Source organism: Rhinolophus hipposideros (assembly GCF_964194185.1).
Source record: "Rhinolophus hipposideros genome assembly, chromosome: 12".
Lineage (NCBI taxonomy): Eukaryota > Metazoa > Chordata > Mammalia > Chiroptera > Rhinolophidae > Rhinolophus > Rhinolophus hipposideros.
The window spans coordinates 14,372,753-14,387,153 of NC_138058.1; the positions used below are offsets into that span (position 1 = coordinate 14,372,753).

Genomic DNA, 14,401 nt, shown 5'->3' on the forward strand with positions numbered 1-14,401 from the left:
AGCGAGGCAGATGTCACTAGGCAGTCAGCACATGGTTCCCATTGGTCTAGACTCAGCTTCAGAACCTTTATCAGAATGTAGCCCAGGCTGTCACTGCCAGAGGGTTTGACCTTGGCAAAGGAGATGAGCCCAATTCCCTTAAGCTTTCTCCTCTGTGAAAAGGGCACAATAATCCCTATTCAGCCTACATCTTAGGGTTGTGAGGAGAGCAAACAAGATCATTTGCAGACCTGGACAGGGGCCAAGAGTTTAGGGCAACCTGGGAGAGGACAGGAAAGAGGTGGTGGCTACACCCCATGCAGTTGCATGCAGCCGCTGGAAGCAACAATTCCAGTGGACATACAAGTAGATCTTGAAAGCATGGTGCCTAGTGGAAAAAGGACAACACAGAATGAGGTGTTATGTAACAGGTTATGTAACATAACAATATACGCCCATTGTGCAAAATTACCAAGATGGAGTTTGGAAGGACACATTGCCCTCCCTACAGAGTGAACTGGGAGGTATTTTGTCAGACACCTCTATTAAAAGCGTGTCATTGGACCCCAGGAAGGATACAAAGGGAGTTGAAATAATGATCCTTGCCTTCTGTGGACTTGGAGACACTGAGCATATAGTTAGTGAGCACCTGCTGTATACCAAGGCCTGGATGTGCACCAAGACCGATGGAGTGTGCAAAGCAGCAGCCAGTTAGGCTTTGGACCAAATGGCCAGACAGCAAGTGCTTTGCGGGGTCAGAGGTCGGTCTGAAGTTTCCTGGAGGTCATTCTGACCGTAGGGGAGGTTGGAGTTGTTTCCCAGAGGAAACTTTGACCCCAGCCCCTGCCTTCCCTAGGGCTGCACGATACAAGGACTGACCTCTGAGGGTCAGGCAAGGGGATTTTCTAGAAGCTGAATCTGGAATGACCCCCACCCCGACCTTGGTGTCTCTACAGAGACCCACATTTCTGGAACCCCTATAGTGAACACACTGAGATCCCCACACTTCACTGAGGCCTCCCTGTTTGCCTGGGGCTGGTTCCTGTCCAGTGGGGGACATCACTGATGGTGCCCCCCATCCCCACAGTGTGTACATGCTGCTCCACCTGCAGGACCCGGAAAGGTAAGTAAGCAGCCAGCCTCTCTGCAGCGTGCTGGACTCGCCTCGGGAAGAGGTTCTAACCATGAGCTGGCACGTGACCTTGGGGCTCCCTTTCAGCTGCATGGTCTGGGGGAGGGCTCAGGAAGTTAACTCCTTAAAATAGCAAACCTGTATCATCCTATAGTGTCTAAAGGCTAGGAATTTGGTAGCAGCTTAACCGGGTAGTTTGGGCTCAGGGTCTCTCAAGAGTTGTAGTCGAGATGTCTCCCAGTCATCTGAAAGATTGACGAAGCGTGGCGGACCCACTTCCAAGATGGCTCTCCGATGGCTCTTGGCTGGAGGCCTCAGCTCCTTACCACCTGGGCCTCTCTAGGGCTGCCTCAGCATCCTTACCACATGGCAGGGAGCTTTACCCAGAGTGACTGGTTTGAGAGAGAGAAAGAGAGAGAGCGTGAGCGCGGGGGAAGTCCCAGTACCTGTTGGGACCTACTTTTGAAGTCACGTAGCACCACATCTGCTTTATTCTATTTGTTGGAAATGAGTCTTTAAGTCCAGCCCACACTCAGGGGAGGGGACTTAATCTTCCCCTCTTGATGGGAGGAGTGTCAAAGAATGTGGGGGTATTTTCAGACCACCACAGTGTCATAGTTCCTTGTGCCCTGAGTGATGAGGACACAGGAACTCACCCACAGCCTCGAAAGTGAACGCCCTACAGTTCCCGGGCTGTTGGTCCTGCTGCTACCAAGGGAGCCCTGGTCCTGCTTTGCCACTTACTAGCTGTGTAACTGTGTGTGAATCACCTAACCACTCGGAGCCTCGGGTTCCTCATCCTAAAATGGAGATAAAGATCCCCGCTTCCCACCTCATTGCGCTGTTGTGAAAATGGCTGTGAAAGGGCGTTTTGAAGGATGATGATGATTGTAGCCCTGAGCAGCTAGGAAACCTCAGGGAGCGGGGACAAGCCTGGGGTCTCCCAGTCCTGCACGGGGTCTCCTGCTGCTGCCCTCCCTGTGTGTGAGTGACGGCTCGGTGGAGCCACGGCCACCCGTGGTTGGCCATGTTGATCTGTCCTGACTGCTGTTTCCCTAACCTTAACTAGACACATAAGGAGCTAGCAGTGGTGCTGCACCAACCCAGCTCCCCTTTCACCCCCGTGGAGGGCTCCCCCCACCATGGGTGAGCTGCCTGCCTTTGGCTCAGAAGGAGAGAGGGGCCACGCCTGGCCTGCAGCTGCCGGCTGGTGTGAGGGGAAGGTGTGCACCGTGCCTGTGCCACCAGCCCCAGGGCCACAGAGGCAGGGCACATCCCTCTCACATCGGTGGAGAGCAGGAAGACAAGAAGCTACGTTTTAAGAAGAGTCACTTATTCTCATTTTTAAGGCTTCTCAATGCCAAGGATTTTTAAGGTTCATAGAAGGCTTGGGGGTTTCGGAGGCCATAAGCCCAATGTGAGCTGACATTCAAAGGAGTCCTGAGCTGGGGGACAGTGGAAACCATCCTCACACCCTGGCGAGGAATGACTAGCCACGTGTCCCTTGGGGGCGTCCTGATCCACATCAGAACCGGAAGGGTATGCATGTATAATTATTAAGTTGTACAGTGTTACCTGTCAATGGTGTGAAAGTTGCTCCTGGCACGAGGGGCTACTCTTGGGCCTGGTGGGCGTACTACATAGTTCATGGGAAACACCCGTGCCGTCCCAGTGGCCTCAAGCAGCTGTAGTTATTTCTGTCCATCAACTCACCCTTTAAAATTTTGGGTTTGTAAATTCTGTGAGCCATTGGGAAAGCATCTAGTTCTGAGATATTGTCGTTTGGGGGACCAGGGGAAGCAAAGCCACCTTTTCCTCCATTCTGTCCTCATGGGGCTGCCCTGTGCTGCTCCCTGGGAAGCCCTCACCTCCCATGATATCTGATGGTTTCATCATCAGAGGCTGCATTTCCAGTGCATGCAAACAGAATTGCAGTTGATTCTGGGGATTTCGTAGAGACGGCTCTCTCAGGGAGCTGTGGGGACAGGGCAGGTTATTAGGGAAAGGGCAGCAGGTGGGTCTCGGAGGAGGCCTGAGGCTGGGTGGCCCAGCTCAGGCGTGTGTTCTGGGAGCCTTTCCCCAACACTCCCTTTTTCAGCCCTGTTAACACCCAGCGCCTTCGAGTTCTGTCCCCTCCCTACAGTCTTCTTGCAAGGAACCGGCTGATGATTCATCTACACTACTTCCCCCTGTGATTGTGAGGCGTCCCTCTACTCTCAGGCCTCAGTCCCTTCTGAGGTGGGGTGGGGCTAGATGTCCCTGGGGCTCTCACAGCTCTGACCATCTCTTCATCGAAGGGCGCTGGCTGTGAAATGTCAGCAGATGGTGCTGGGGGAGGTGTGTCTGGCACCTGAGGCTGGAGGCCAACTCTCAGGCAGTGCTGCTGTGACAGACTTAGGGGGTCCCGGGTGCTTTGGACAGAGCGCCCGAGTTGATTTTCATCTGCGTCTCACATTACAGGACAATGTTCTCTCCCCACTTCTGCTCCACCCCTTCCCCTCTGTCGGTAGATTCCCTATTATTTCCTGCATGCTCTTTCTCCACTTTTCTATTCTCTCTCTTTCTCCTGTCCCTACCTCCCTTCCTCCTCTCTTTTCTCTCTACGGACCTTGATGTAACGTGGAACTGAACTCTGTAGTACTGCTGGGAATGAGTTATAAAGGTGGATTTTTTCTGTTTTGTTCTTTAAATCAAGTGTGTGGAATATCGTTGTAAAAAGCGAAGTCATCCCTGTTTACCTGCTCTATTGGGGGGTGGCGGGGCGGGAGGGGACGGGCGGGAGGATGGTGTTTTACTTGAGGGTAGCCTGGGCAGTAGTTTCCTGTGACTGACAGCAGCAGGCGCTGTCCAAGGTTTAAAGCGTGGGAAGTGTGTGTCTGCATATTTGTGTGCATGTGTGTGCATGCTCACACAGATGTGTCAGTTTCGTCTCCAATAGACCCTGCCCTAACGGAATATTCTTTTCTTTCTCCTCGGTGGCTGTTGGACTCGGATGTAAGTGTTCCACAAGGGCGTGCTCTTCTCCAGACATGTTTGCCGACTTCCACTAATGCTCCCACTCACGTGTGCTGTGTGAGATGTGTTTGCTAATCCGGGGCTTGTTCTGCTGCCTGCTGGTTTGGGAGTGCCTAGGGCTCGGTAACAGTGGATCTGCTGGGTCTTTAAGGGCTAGGAGTCTCTGCCGGTTTCTTCCTCCCTGCCCTCCCCACAGAGAGAAGCGGAGCTGCTTCCCAGCCTGCTTAAGTCCTGCTGACACGTTTGCTAGTACAGAATGTCAGCCAAGGCCACATACTCATGCCCCTTTGTGGAAAATAAGAGGGACCCCCTGCCCTTCCCCAGAGGCCCCCAGCCTTGGGCATTATGGTGGCAGCTCTGCAGGCCCCAGGCCCTGGCTGCTATCACCTGAGGTTTAAAAGTGATTGTTGTGATCGTGACCTTCCACAACAGACGCTCCTCTCATATAGTTGTTTCTGGGAGCCATTAGAGTACTATGATGTGAGTAGCAACACGCCACTCCGCCACTCATCCTTATCTCTGTCCGCCTCTTCAGGGGGCCATGTTCTTTGGGGTTTCTTTCTTTCTTTATAGTACTGCCTTCTTTCCGAGAAGGATTTAAGTCTTCTTGCAGAAATATAGATTACTTCTTGCAGAAAGTAACAAAAATGAAGCTTGGAAAGGGAATAGGCAGGTAAGGTGAAAGCAGAGGCGAGAAGAAAAATTTATGTGCGTTCCATAAAGTTGTGGACTGTCAAAGAGGCGGGGTGTCCTTTTAGCCAGTGCAAAGAGGGAAACACAGGTAAGAGATTCAGTGTCACAACACAGTTGCCAACCAGAGGCTCAGAGGCTCAGCTTGTCCAGAATGTTTATTCTTATGGCTCCTGAGAGGGAGGCAGGATATTACAGACAGCACTCTTGGCAGAAACCCTCAGTGAACACGATCAGTAGGGTTCTTTTTTTATAGGTTCTCTCTGTGGCTTCCTTCCAAGGCCACGTCAGCCCCCCTGAGCTGCCCACACTAGTCTCGTTGGCTCCCAGCCTCTGCTGAGTTCAATGCTTGTTTTCTATTCCTGCCTGGATGTCTGGGCTCCACTTGACCCATCACCCCTAGTGAGCCAGTGGGTCACTTCTTCTCTACCATTTAGTCTACGCTCAAGTGCACAGTGGAGAAGAAACTCAAAACCATTTTGGTTTCAGCCCTGAGATAGTGGCGGTCATTATTATTATTAACTATTATCATGTTGGTAACGTGTGAGTTCAACTGCTCAGTCTCAGTGAATCCAGATGGGGTGTGCGGCTGAAGGGTTTGATGCCTGAAGATCTTGTGGTGAGGGAACTGCTTCTGAATCTCGGGGTGACCAGTGCAGGGAAAGCCCTGGACCTGGATTTAGAGGCAACTGTGTGTGCAGAGGCACAGACCCCAGCCCGTCCTCAAGCCTGCTCCCAGCATGCAGGGTTTCTGGCTGGCACAGAGCTGGCCAGGCTGCTTGTGTCGTTTCTGCCCAGGGCTGAGGGCTTTTGTCTATTTTTCCTCCCTCAGGCAGGAGGTGTCTGTACCCAGAAAGAATTTCCTTGTGGATGGGTATAGAGTTCTGATTTGTTGGGACAAGAGCTGAGCACTCTGAGATGATGTCAGTTTTCCACCTAATTTAGTGGCTGAGTGGCCATTGTGTGCTCAGCCCTGGGTCAGGGACCAAGGGAGGATCTGCTGGCGTCCCCAAAGCTCAGGACATTTTCTGCTGGTGTGTGGCAATGAGACTGACATGAGAACCAGGGCATGCAGCACAAGCCCCATGGGACAGCTTCCAGGGGCTGTCAGGGTGAAGGAGAGGAGAGGCCAGCGAGCACCAGGATATTCAGGGAAGGCTCCCTGGGGTTGCCAGTCTTCATGTTCAACAGTTGGAAGGATGCAGCTGATTTGGGCCGTGGAAGGGACCACCGGAAAACGTAAAACCAGAGTGAACAGGCTGGGGGCCACACAGAGATGAAAAACAAATCAGAGGTTAACGATCTCAGGCTCGGCCCTTACTAAGGTGCTGTCTGAGCAGGTCACTCCTGGACTGCAAATCAGCTTTGAACTTCGTGGTTAAAACAACTGTGCTCTTGTACTGCCTCTTGCTGGCGGTTGGGGAGTACAGCAGCAAAAACTGGGAGAGCTGCTGGAGATTAGGGTTTGGTTGTTAGTTTGACTTACCCACACCTTGTGCTTTTATAGTCTAGGAAGTCCCCTTTTGATGGAGAGAGCACATTTGGTTTTTAGGAGAAGTAGCAGGGTGTCCCAGAAAGAGACCTGGTTTCTGTCTGTAGGCCTCAGGGTGTTTGGCCCAGAGGATCTGAGGGCCGACTTTGCATTCTGTGATTCTAGGTAAAAATCAATATACTCTGTTTCCCCGAAAATAAGACCTAGCTGGACAAACAAATCTAATGCGTCTTTTGGAGCAAAAATTAATATAAGACCTAGTATTATATTGTATTAATTATATTATGTTATGTTATATTATATTATATTTATTATGTTGTTATGTTATGTTATGTTATGTTATATTAATTATATTATATTGTATTATGACCAGGTCTTATGTTATAGTAAAATAAGACCAGGTCTTAAATTAATTTTTGCTCTAAAAGACGCAGTAGAGCTGATTGTCCGGCTAGGTCTTATTTTCAGGGAAACACAGTATAACGTATAGAAAGATGTGTCTCTGGGGGTCAGGCTGGGTATGGGCAGGAAATATTTTATGTCTCAACTAAGATGGGACTATTTGGTCGGATGACATGTTCAGCTTTGAACATTTTTAAAAATATGCATTTAATGACATGAATTAATTCTGGAGCTTTTCCTGTGGATTAGTCAGAGAAGACTAAAACAGGAATCTCGCTATCATTTTTGAGGGGAAGGCTATGACTAGATTCTCCTTACACTAGGCCCCGTTGCTGCTCTAGGACTTGGCCTAGAAAAATCTATACAGCTTTGCTGAAGGTTCTGTGAGGCATCCTGGCCTTTTCTATCCCTTCTCTTAAGCAACGCTTCGAGCTGAATAGGCAAGTGTAATGCTCTGCCAGCATTGCTTGTATGTATAACAGAGAAAACTGCCATTCCAAGTCGCCGTCACCTTCCTTTCTGGTGGAGACACCTCACCCTCCCACCCCCCAGCATTCCTCTGGTGTGGTGCCGCGGGTCTGAGCTGCAGGGTTTGACATGTGTCCGTTAAGCAACATCGTCCTTCTCCCAGGGAAGCGGTGCCCTGCCTCCCCACTTCCCTGTGGCCAGTCTCCCAGCTGTACCCTACCAATCGCAGATCCCCCTGCAGGATCCCAGAGGATACCGGCTTCTTTTTCAGACAGAAAGGCCTCGGTTGTCCTAACAGGCCTGGATGCTGGTGCTGTGTGCCTAACCTTGCTCTTGCCTGCCCACCCTGGCCCCTTTCCACACTGATCCCTCCTCGCTGTACTTTGTCTCCTCTGTGTAGATTGTAAATGGACATTAAGTGGTTGAGGGAGATATGAATGAGGGTGGTGTGAAGGCCTGGAAGCCCCACCAGGTCCAAACCCCACTGGCGTTCTCTGATGAGGAGGAGGAAGACCTGCTGGATTTCATGTACAAGTATAAGGCGCCTCGAAAGACGGAGATCCCCCTGGAGGTACAGCGTCTGGGGCTGTGGGGTGGAGCATGCGTTTGCACAGGGGCTGTGCCCTGGAGTTCTGGGGCTCCTGGGAGCCGCCTCTTTGGGGCGTCCAGCACCTAAAAGTGCCTGGGATGGGAGGCTTCCATCAAATAGGCAGGACTGGCTGCTCGGCAGCATCCAGCCAAGGGGCAAAAAAAGACCCTACTAATTTTATTTAGAAATAGGAGGTGGGATATAGTGTCTATTTTTTTTTAAATAAATTAACTACTAACCTAAGATAGGTGCGTGAAAAGCAATCCAAATGAGTATTTGGGGGTGGAGGGGATGGAGAAAAACTCAGAATGTGTTCTTTAACAAGGTTTTACGGTATAAATAAGTTTGTTCATCACTGTATTTCTAAGACACAGCAGAGTGCCTGATACAAAGTAGATATTCATAAAATGTTTTTAAAGGGGTACAGTCCTGTAAAATGACAAAAACAATACACTTGATCTATGTGCTGTAGCCAGTTATAGATGTGGATGGAGTTTTGCAGCAGGAGAGCCGGCCTAGAGCCTCACGGGCCTTGCTCTGTCGTGGGTGGGGAGTCGCCAGCCTTGGGCTCAGGTGCAGGGCCAGCAGAATTGGGGGACCCCAGAGTCTTCCTCTCTGCCCCCTCACGTCACCTCTCCTATTCCCCATCTGCTGAATACTGCGGCCTGAGAGTCCATCTGAGGCAAGCTGGGCATCCTGTCCACAGAGCGGAGACCCGTGAGCCCCACGTGCGATGAGGAAATGTAGTGAGGGTTCTCCTACACACGCACAACGGCCTGTCATTCCTGTTCACACGAGGACGTAGTTACTAGCATCGCAGTGTACGAGCCCATCAGCTTCCTTTCCAGGATGGGGCACTCATGGGCTAATTTTGAGGTTCAAGATTTTGGTAAAAGATGTCCTGGGTTTGGGCACTGCTCGAGGCGTCCGTTGTGGTCTGGGCAGCCCTGAGATGGGGAAAGGCTAGTGGGGAAGGTGCCAAAGCCATTCTAGGGCCTGAGGGTTTGTGCCGCATGGGTGGTTTTTTTAAAGCTCCACAAGCTGCTTTACTGTGAAACAGCCTGAGGCAGGTTACTAAACCATAGGTTCACTGATTCTTCTACTACTGTCTGTCCCGAAGTGATGGGTAAACGTTTCCTAGTTGTAAAGGTGTAGGGTGAAGACTCAGGATGTGGAATGCTGGGGCCTCCTGTTTCCCAGCCCCCACCACCCCAGGTGCCTGCTGCACACTGAGCAGCGCTGGGAAATGGTGGTGAACGTGGACCTGTCCTCAGGAAGTTCAAGTGGGTGGGGGAAACAGTGAGCAGGCACACCTGCCATGGGTGCAGAGTCCTCCTATGTCCTCTAATGTGCAAGCCACAGTGACAACAAAGGTGACAGTCCTGGTTGTGTTGACTGGGCCGTGGGGGGAAGGGCTCAGGAGTGATTTGAGGCTGCGGCATACAGAGGACTAGACATAGCAAGATAGAAAAGGGAGGAAGGGCTTCCAGCTGGAAGGAATAGAGGACAGTGTGTGTAGATACAGAAGGTGAGGATAGAGAAGTGGACAGAGTCTACCGCCGTACCATCCTGAATGCGCCTGATTTCGGAAGCTAAGCAGCATTGGGCCTGGTCAGTACTCGGATGGGAGAAGTGGACAGCGACAGGGGTTGAGGGCAGGTTGGAGCCTTTGTGAGAAACCCCTTGAGCGCTCTGCTAGGAGAAAACCCTTTCTATTTAAAGGCAGTGTTTTGCTTTGTTGTGTGGTTTGCTGTGCATTAAAGGATATCACATCCAGAAAGAGGGCTGGAAATGTGGTGATGGAAATTTTAGGCATGTACCCAGAAACGTGAGGCCAGTTCCTGAAGGAAATGACAACGACTGGGGAAGCGCTGGGGAGGCTTCTCTCTGCAGAGTCACTTGTTAAGATCATTTTGCTCCCAAGGCAGACACGAGGAAGATGTGTCATCTTTCTGCACAACCATTCGCTTGTGAGACCCAGGGACTTGGGAGAGTATGAAGGGGGGGGGGCGGGGGGGGGGAGGTGCTGGCCGTTTCAATTGGCTCAGCTTCCTGGAGATGCTTGGGAAGTGACTCGGCTTCTGTTGTGGAAATGCAGAGTGCGTCCCCCGCCCCAGCCAGCTGCTTCCCACACGTGTGCATTTGGCCAAAGAAGCCAGATGTGTCACCCAGACCCCTCCAGCTGCTGTCCTCAAAGATGCCACATTTATGCCAGATTGAGGCATGCTTTTCTTTTCTTCTTTGCCAGGCACCGCCTAGAATCCTTCGATCTCGCTTCAGGAAGAAAAGTACCTCATCCTCAGCCACTGAAACCACGTGAGTGAGATGAGCCAACAGCAGCACCGGATACATGGAATGTTTCTTCTCTGCCTTAAAGAGCTACTCACTAATAACATAGAAACCTGCAAGCTGGTGTGCTTTGAGTGTGCCGCCTCACAGACACGGTCTTTTTTCTCTCTCCTCTCCTCCACTTTTAAGACAATTGTTTTTCCCTTTTCTTTGTTTTGCTGGGGAGAGGCTAAAGGCAAGGTAGCGTGTGGGGCTTGTAATCTTTAAGTCTTCTGAAGTTGGATTGTCATTACAGACAGCGGTTTTTAGAAATATGAAAGAATCACCCCCACGCTGCTGAGGAGGACGTTTGTAATTTATTTGTTGCATACTTCGTTTTTAGTCCTGTAAATGCAAACAAAGCAATTTTTTAAAACTTCTTTTGTTCTTGGTACTAATACTGTGGACTACAATGTACATATTTATGGCGTTTGGCTTAATATAGTGGGCTGGCAAGGGCTGCCAGAGGTTCTGATCATGTAAGAAAACTGCAGAAACAGAAGTGTAAAAATTTGTTCTGATTCTCAAGAATGTCTTAGATGTACTTACAAAGCTTCCAAATGCAACTCCAGTCACACATCCCTTCTCCTGCAGGGCAATGGCCCATATTCTTCAGACAGTTGTTTAATAAGTGTATCAGATTGGTGCAGAATGAAAAGAGACAATAGTGTAGTGACAAAGATGAGTGTAATGAGGTCAGGGCACAGCCTAGAATCAGAGTAGTCACAGGAAGCTTGTCTTCCCCTTGGATTCAGGATGAGGAGCTTCTGAATCCTCTCAGGGGGTTACCGTGTGCCTGGGCAGGCGGCTAACCCTTGGTCAAACTGTTTGGGGATCTGGAGCTGCTGTGAGGGGTCATTCTTAGTGTCTGGAAAGTTCTTGATAAATGACTGTTCACCCTCCATAATAACCTGTGCTGTGACTGATTTCCCCAGGTAGAGGAGCCTACAATCTGAGCGCTTTTTTTTAGAGAACACTAAGCAAACACCAACCAATCAACCAAATTAAAACAAAACCTAGAACTATGCCTTGTTTCAGGGACGCTATAAAACACATCTGAGACACCTGTGTAGCAATCAGAATGCTGGGTTCTAGAAAGGTTTGAGGTTGAGATCTTGGTGGCTATCACTTACTGCTCAGCTCCACGGGCCGCTGTGGCTCTCATCCTTCTGTTCCCTCCTCAGCTTGTCCAGATGTGAACGAGAAGGAAGTCACATGCTCATGGGCACTCCAGGTCTTAATGGGCGTTTTACACAAGCCCAGATTGCTTAGTAGGAGAATAAAGCACTGTTTGAGGGGACTCCCTGCTTAGATTGAGAATTTTGTCAGAAAGGACAAATCTGGTTTAAATAGCATTTTAGTCCGAGGTAACTGCTCTCCCCTTGGAGAGCTGAGCCTACATGTAGGACGGTAGATTTGTGCTTCGAGTTGGTGTTTTCTTTCAGTGTAATGCATGCAGTGATTACAACCCAGTTATTTATAATACTTGGATTGTGTTTGTTCATAGATATGCCCTGAAGACTAGAGAATTAGTGCTATGTACCACATAGAGCTTACTGTTTCCCAGCTGTGGACAGCCCCGCCTAGACAGTTCCGTTACTGAGCGACACTCAGTGGACATCAGTGGTTTTTGCTGATGACACACTGGCTGGATCTTACCCACGTCAGAAGGGGTTCTACCTGAAGTTGATTGTTACCAGATGTATACATTTTAAATCCCTTCTTCCCACAATTAACTCTGAAGGTGACTTTGCAATTTACAAAAGGATTTAGGAAAATAAACCTAAAAGCAAATTTGTGATTCAGAGGATAGAAGCTGTCTGCTCATTGCCTATGCCCCACACCCACCAATCCCTAAACCTGTTTAGGGAAAACGGAATATCTGTTTTCTTCAAGCGCACTGAATAGTTTCAGATAAAGGGAAAATATATGCTTTAAAATGTATATACCTGTTAGTTGGGAGTACCCAGGATTATCAAAAACAAGTACATAAAAAGCTTAACTTAAGCAGCTTTTAAGCAACTTTTTTTCCCCGCCAAAATAATAAATGCCTGTAGCAGCAGAGATTAAAATTCTATTGTGAACAAGCTAGATTTTCACCATTTTACAATGGAAAGTTTCAACACGTACGACTATCAAGTTTGCACTCAACTATGCCAAAAAACAAGTTTGGAGCACTCTACTCTCAGACAAGCTGTATTACTTCTCATCAAGATTTAAAAAATATAAAGGTATCCAAACTGCTGTCTTAATGTAAATGTAACTACTTTTCCTTCAAGTGTTGATTAGGGAGTTGGTTTCTCTCTTAAAAACACTCACTGGACAGCTAAGAGCAGCTGTCTTATTTCTGGCAGAACGTGTTTACTTATCCAACCAACTGTTGTATTTGTGTATGGACTGACATAAAATGTGAATGCCTCAAAGTGTACACGTAGTGGTGTGGTGTTCTGTCTAGAGGATATAACTGAATGTTTTTCATTTGCTGATATACAGACACAGGCTGTTTACAAAACGCTAGCTCGAAAGTCTGTAATTTTCACGTAATAACTTAGTTATTTGCCATCGAGCATCCGATCTGTTTCTGAGGTAAGATGTGTTATACTTACAAACTGGAAAGTTTAGTCACAATCCCTCCTGGCTTTGTGTGACTCGCTTGCTCATTTCACTGGCCTCTGAAATGTGTGTTCTGTGTCGTAAACTGTCTGTGTGTTTGTGACAACAGTGCTTGCCCACCACGACCACCATTGAGCGAACACCTTCCTACTTCTTCACCTTGCACAGTATTTAAAACGGCAAAGGATGTCACTTGTTCTCAGACAGCTGAAGTGCTGGATAATGACTGTGCGTATTTCCCCTAGTTTATTTCTGTAGACCCTATAGAACGATCTGTAATAAAATAGCAGATTTTGTGCATCAAAGGGGTGTAAAGTCACGGTATTCCAAAGGTTGACGTTCTGCTGTTGTGTTATAATGCCTGATATACATCTTGAATAAAGTCTTAACATTTTTCTTTTCAGAAACATCTTTGTAATGTTAGGCTTATGAGGAAAGAGAAAAATACTTTTTAAAATATGTAGCAAGGATTAGACGCTGAATGCTTAGCGTCTTGGTGCCTGGTGATCTGCCCTGTGCCCACTGCCCAGAATCACTGCAAGGAAAAAAATTAAGTATCAGTGTTTTGAAAACCAATCAATCACATAAATACAAACCTGGTAGTATGTTTGTTTTACATTTTGAAAGGTCGCCAGAGGAAACTGGGTAGCTATGAAAATAGAATACTAGTTCATCTGGAAGGCAGTTTTAATTCTGCACAGATCTTTGATCTGTCGTTTTCCTTCCTGGCACGTGTCTCCTCATCTGCCAATGGGGGGAGAACGTGTGCAGGTCAGAGGCAGGTGGTGCAGGTGGAAATGCCCTGGGTGGTGTGGACACCCTTAACACCACTGTAGCCCTTGACTTTAAAATACGCAAGCTTCATTGGGTGGTCAAAAGACTTGGAAACTCAAAATTTGAAACATCGAAATGAAAATCATTTTCTTTGCCTTTATATCATATTCTGTTAGACACAAGAACTACAAAATAAAGCAGTAGAAGGTAAAGCAGATTCAGAAGACTGAAAGGAAGACAGAGATGGAAAGGCTGAAAATCCATTTATTCATTTACTGAACCAAGTCCAATGTCAACAGAACTAAGTTTAATCAGTTTAAGAGGTGATAGTTTTAAAATTTAAAAGCTGACTTGATACAGTGTCATGAAGATGTATTTAGTTTTTATAATGCTAGATTACAGTCACCTGTTTAGATATGAATTTTCGTTATGGCGTTAGAAAACTCAGGGAAATACACAGGGTTCCAAGGAGTGAGACCTAGGTTCTGAATGACTTCTTCGCTGTATTTTGGGTTATTTAACCTTCTGTAAGCGTCAGTTTCCCGAAATCTAAACTAGGGATAAATTATATCTCCTTGCAAGGCTGGTATGAGGATTGGCGGTTTTGTAGATGAATGCTGATCACTGTGCTGCAGCACAGGTTTTCAGTACATACGGTGACACGTACTTGAATGTCATTTAGGTAGACCCTTTAATGACGTTTTGTGGTAAAACTCTAATCAGTTTGATGATAAGCTCTGCTACCCACAAAACATTGTGTGTGATGAAAATTCCCTTCCCCCTAAATTGTGTGCACGTCAGCCCCTCCACGTCAGTCCACCTCTGGATGCCGGTGCCTGCTTGCCGGTCCTTGTCTCCACCCTGCCTGTCCCTTGTCGAGGAGAAACCAAGGGTGCTCTGAGGCCCCAGGGACAAAGAC

The 14,401-nt window shown here is 48.3% G+C and overlaps 1 protein-coding gene across 6 annotated transcripts in view; it reads left to right on the forward strand.

The window, feature by feature from the left end:
* Positions 1-13,111, forward strand: part of REEP1 (receptor accessory protein 1) — a 122,652-nt gene extending 109,541 nt beyond the window's left edge. For 4 of the 6 annotated variants that reach the window (XM_081068342.1, XM_081068340.1, XM_081068339.1 and 1 more), the window contains 3 exons: positions 1,067-1,102; positions 7,598-7,749; positions 10,016-13,111. In XM_081068342.1, the coding sequence (XP_080924468.1) occupies positions 1,067-1,102; positions 7,598-7,749; positions 10,016-10,087 (260 nt within the window). In that variant the 3' untranslated portion in view covers positions 10,088-13,111. The remainder of the gene's footprint in view (positions 1-1,066; positions 1,103-7,597; positions 7,750-10,015) is intronic. The other 2 variants (XM_081068343.1, XM_081068344.1) reach the window with 2 other exon arrangements.
* Positions 13,112-14,401: the final 1,290 nt, after the last annotated feature.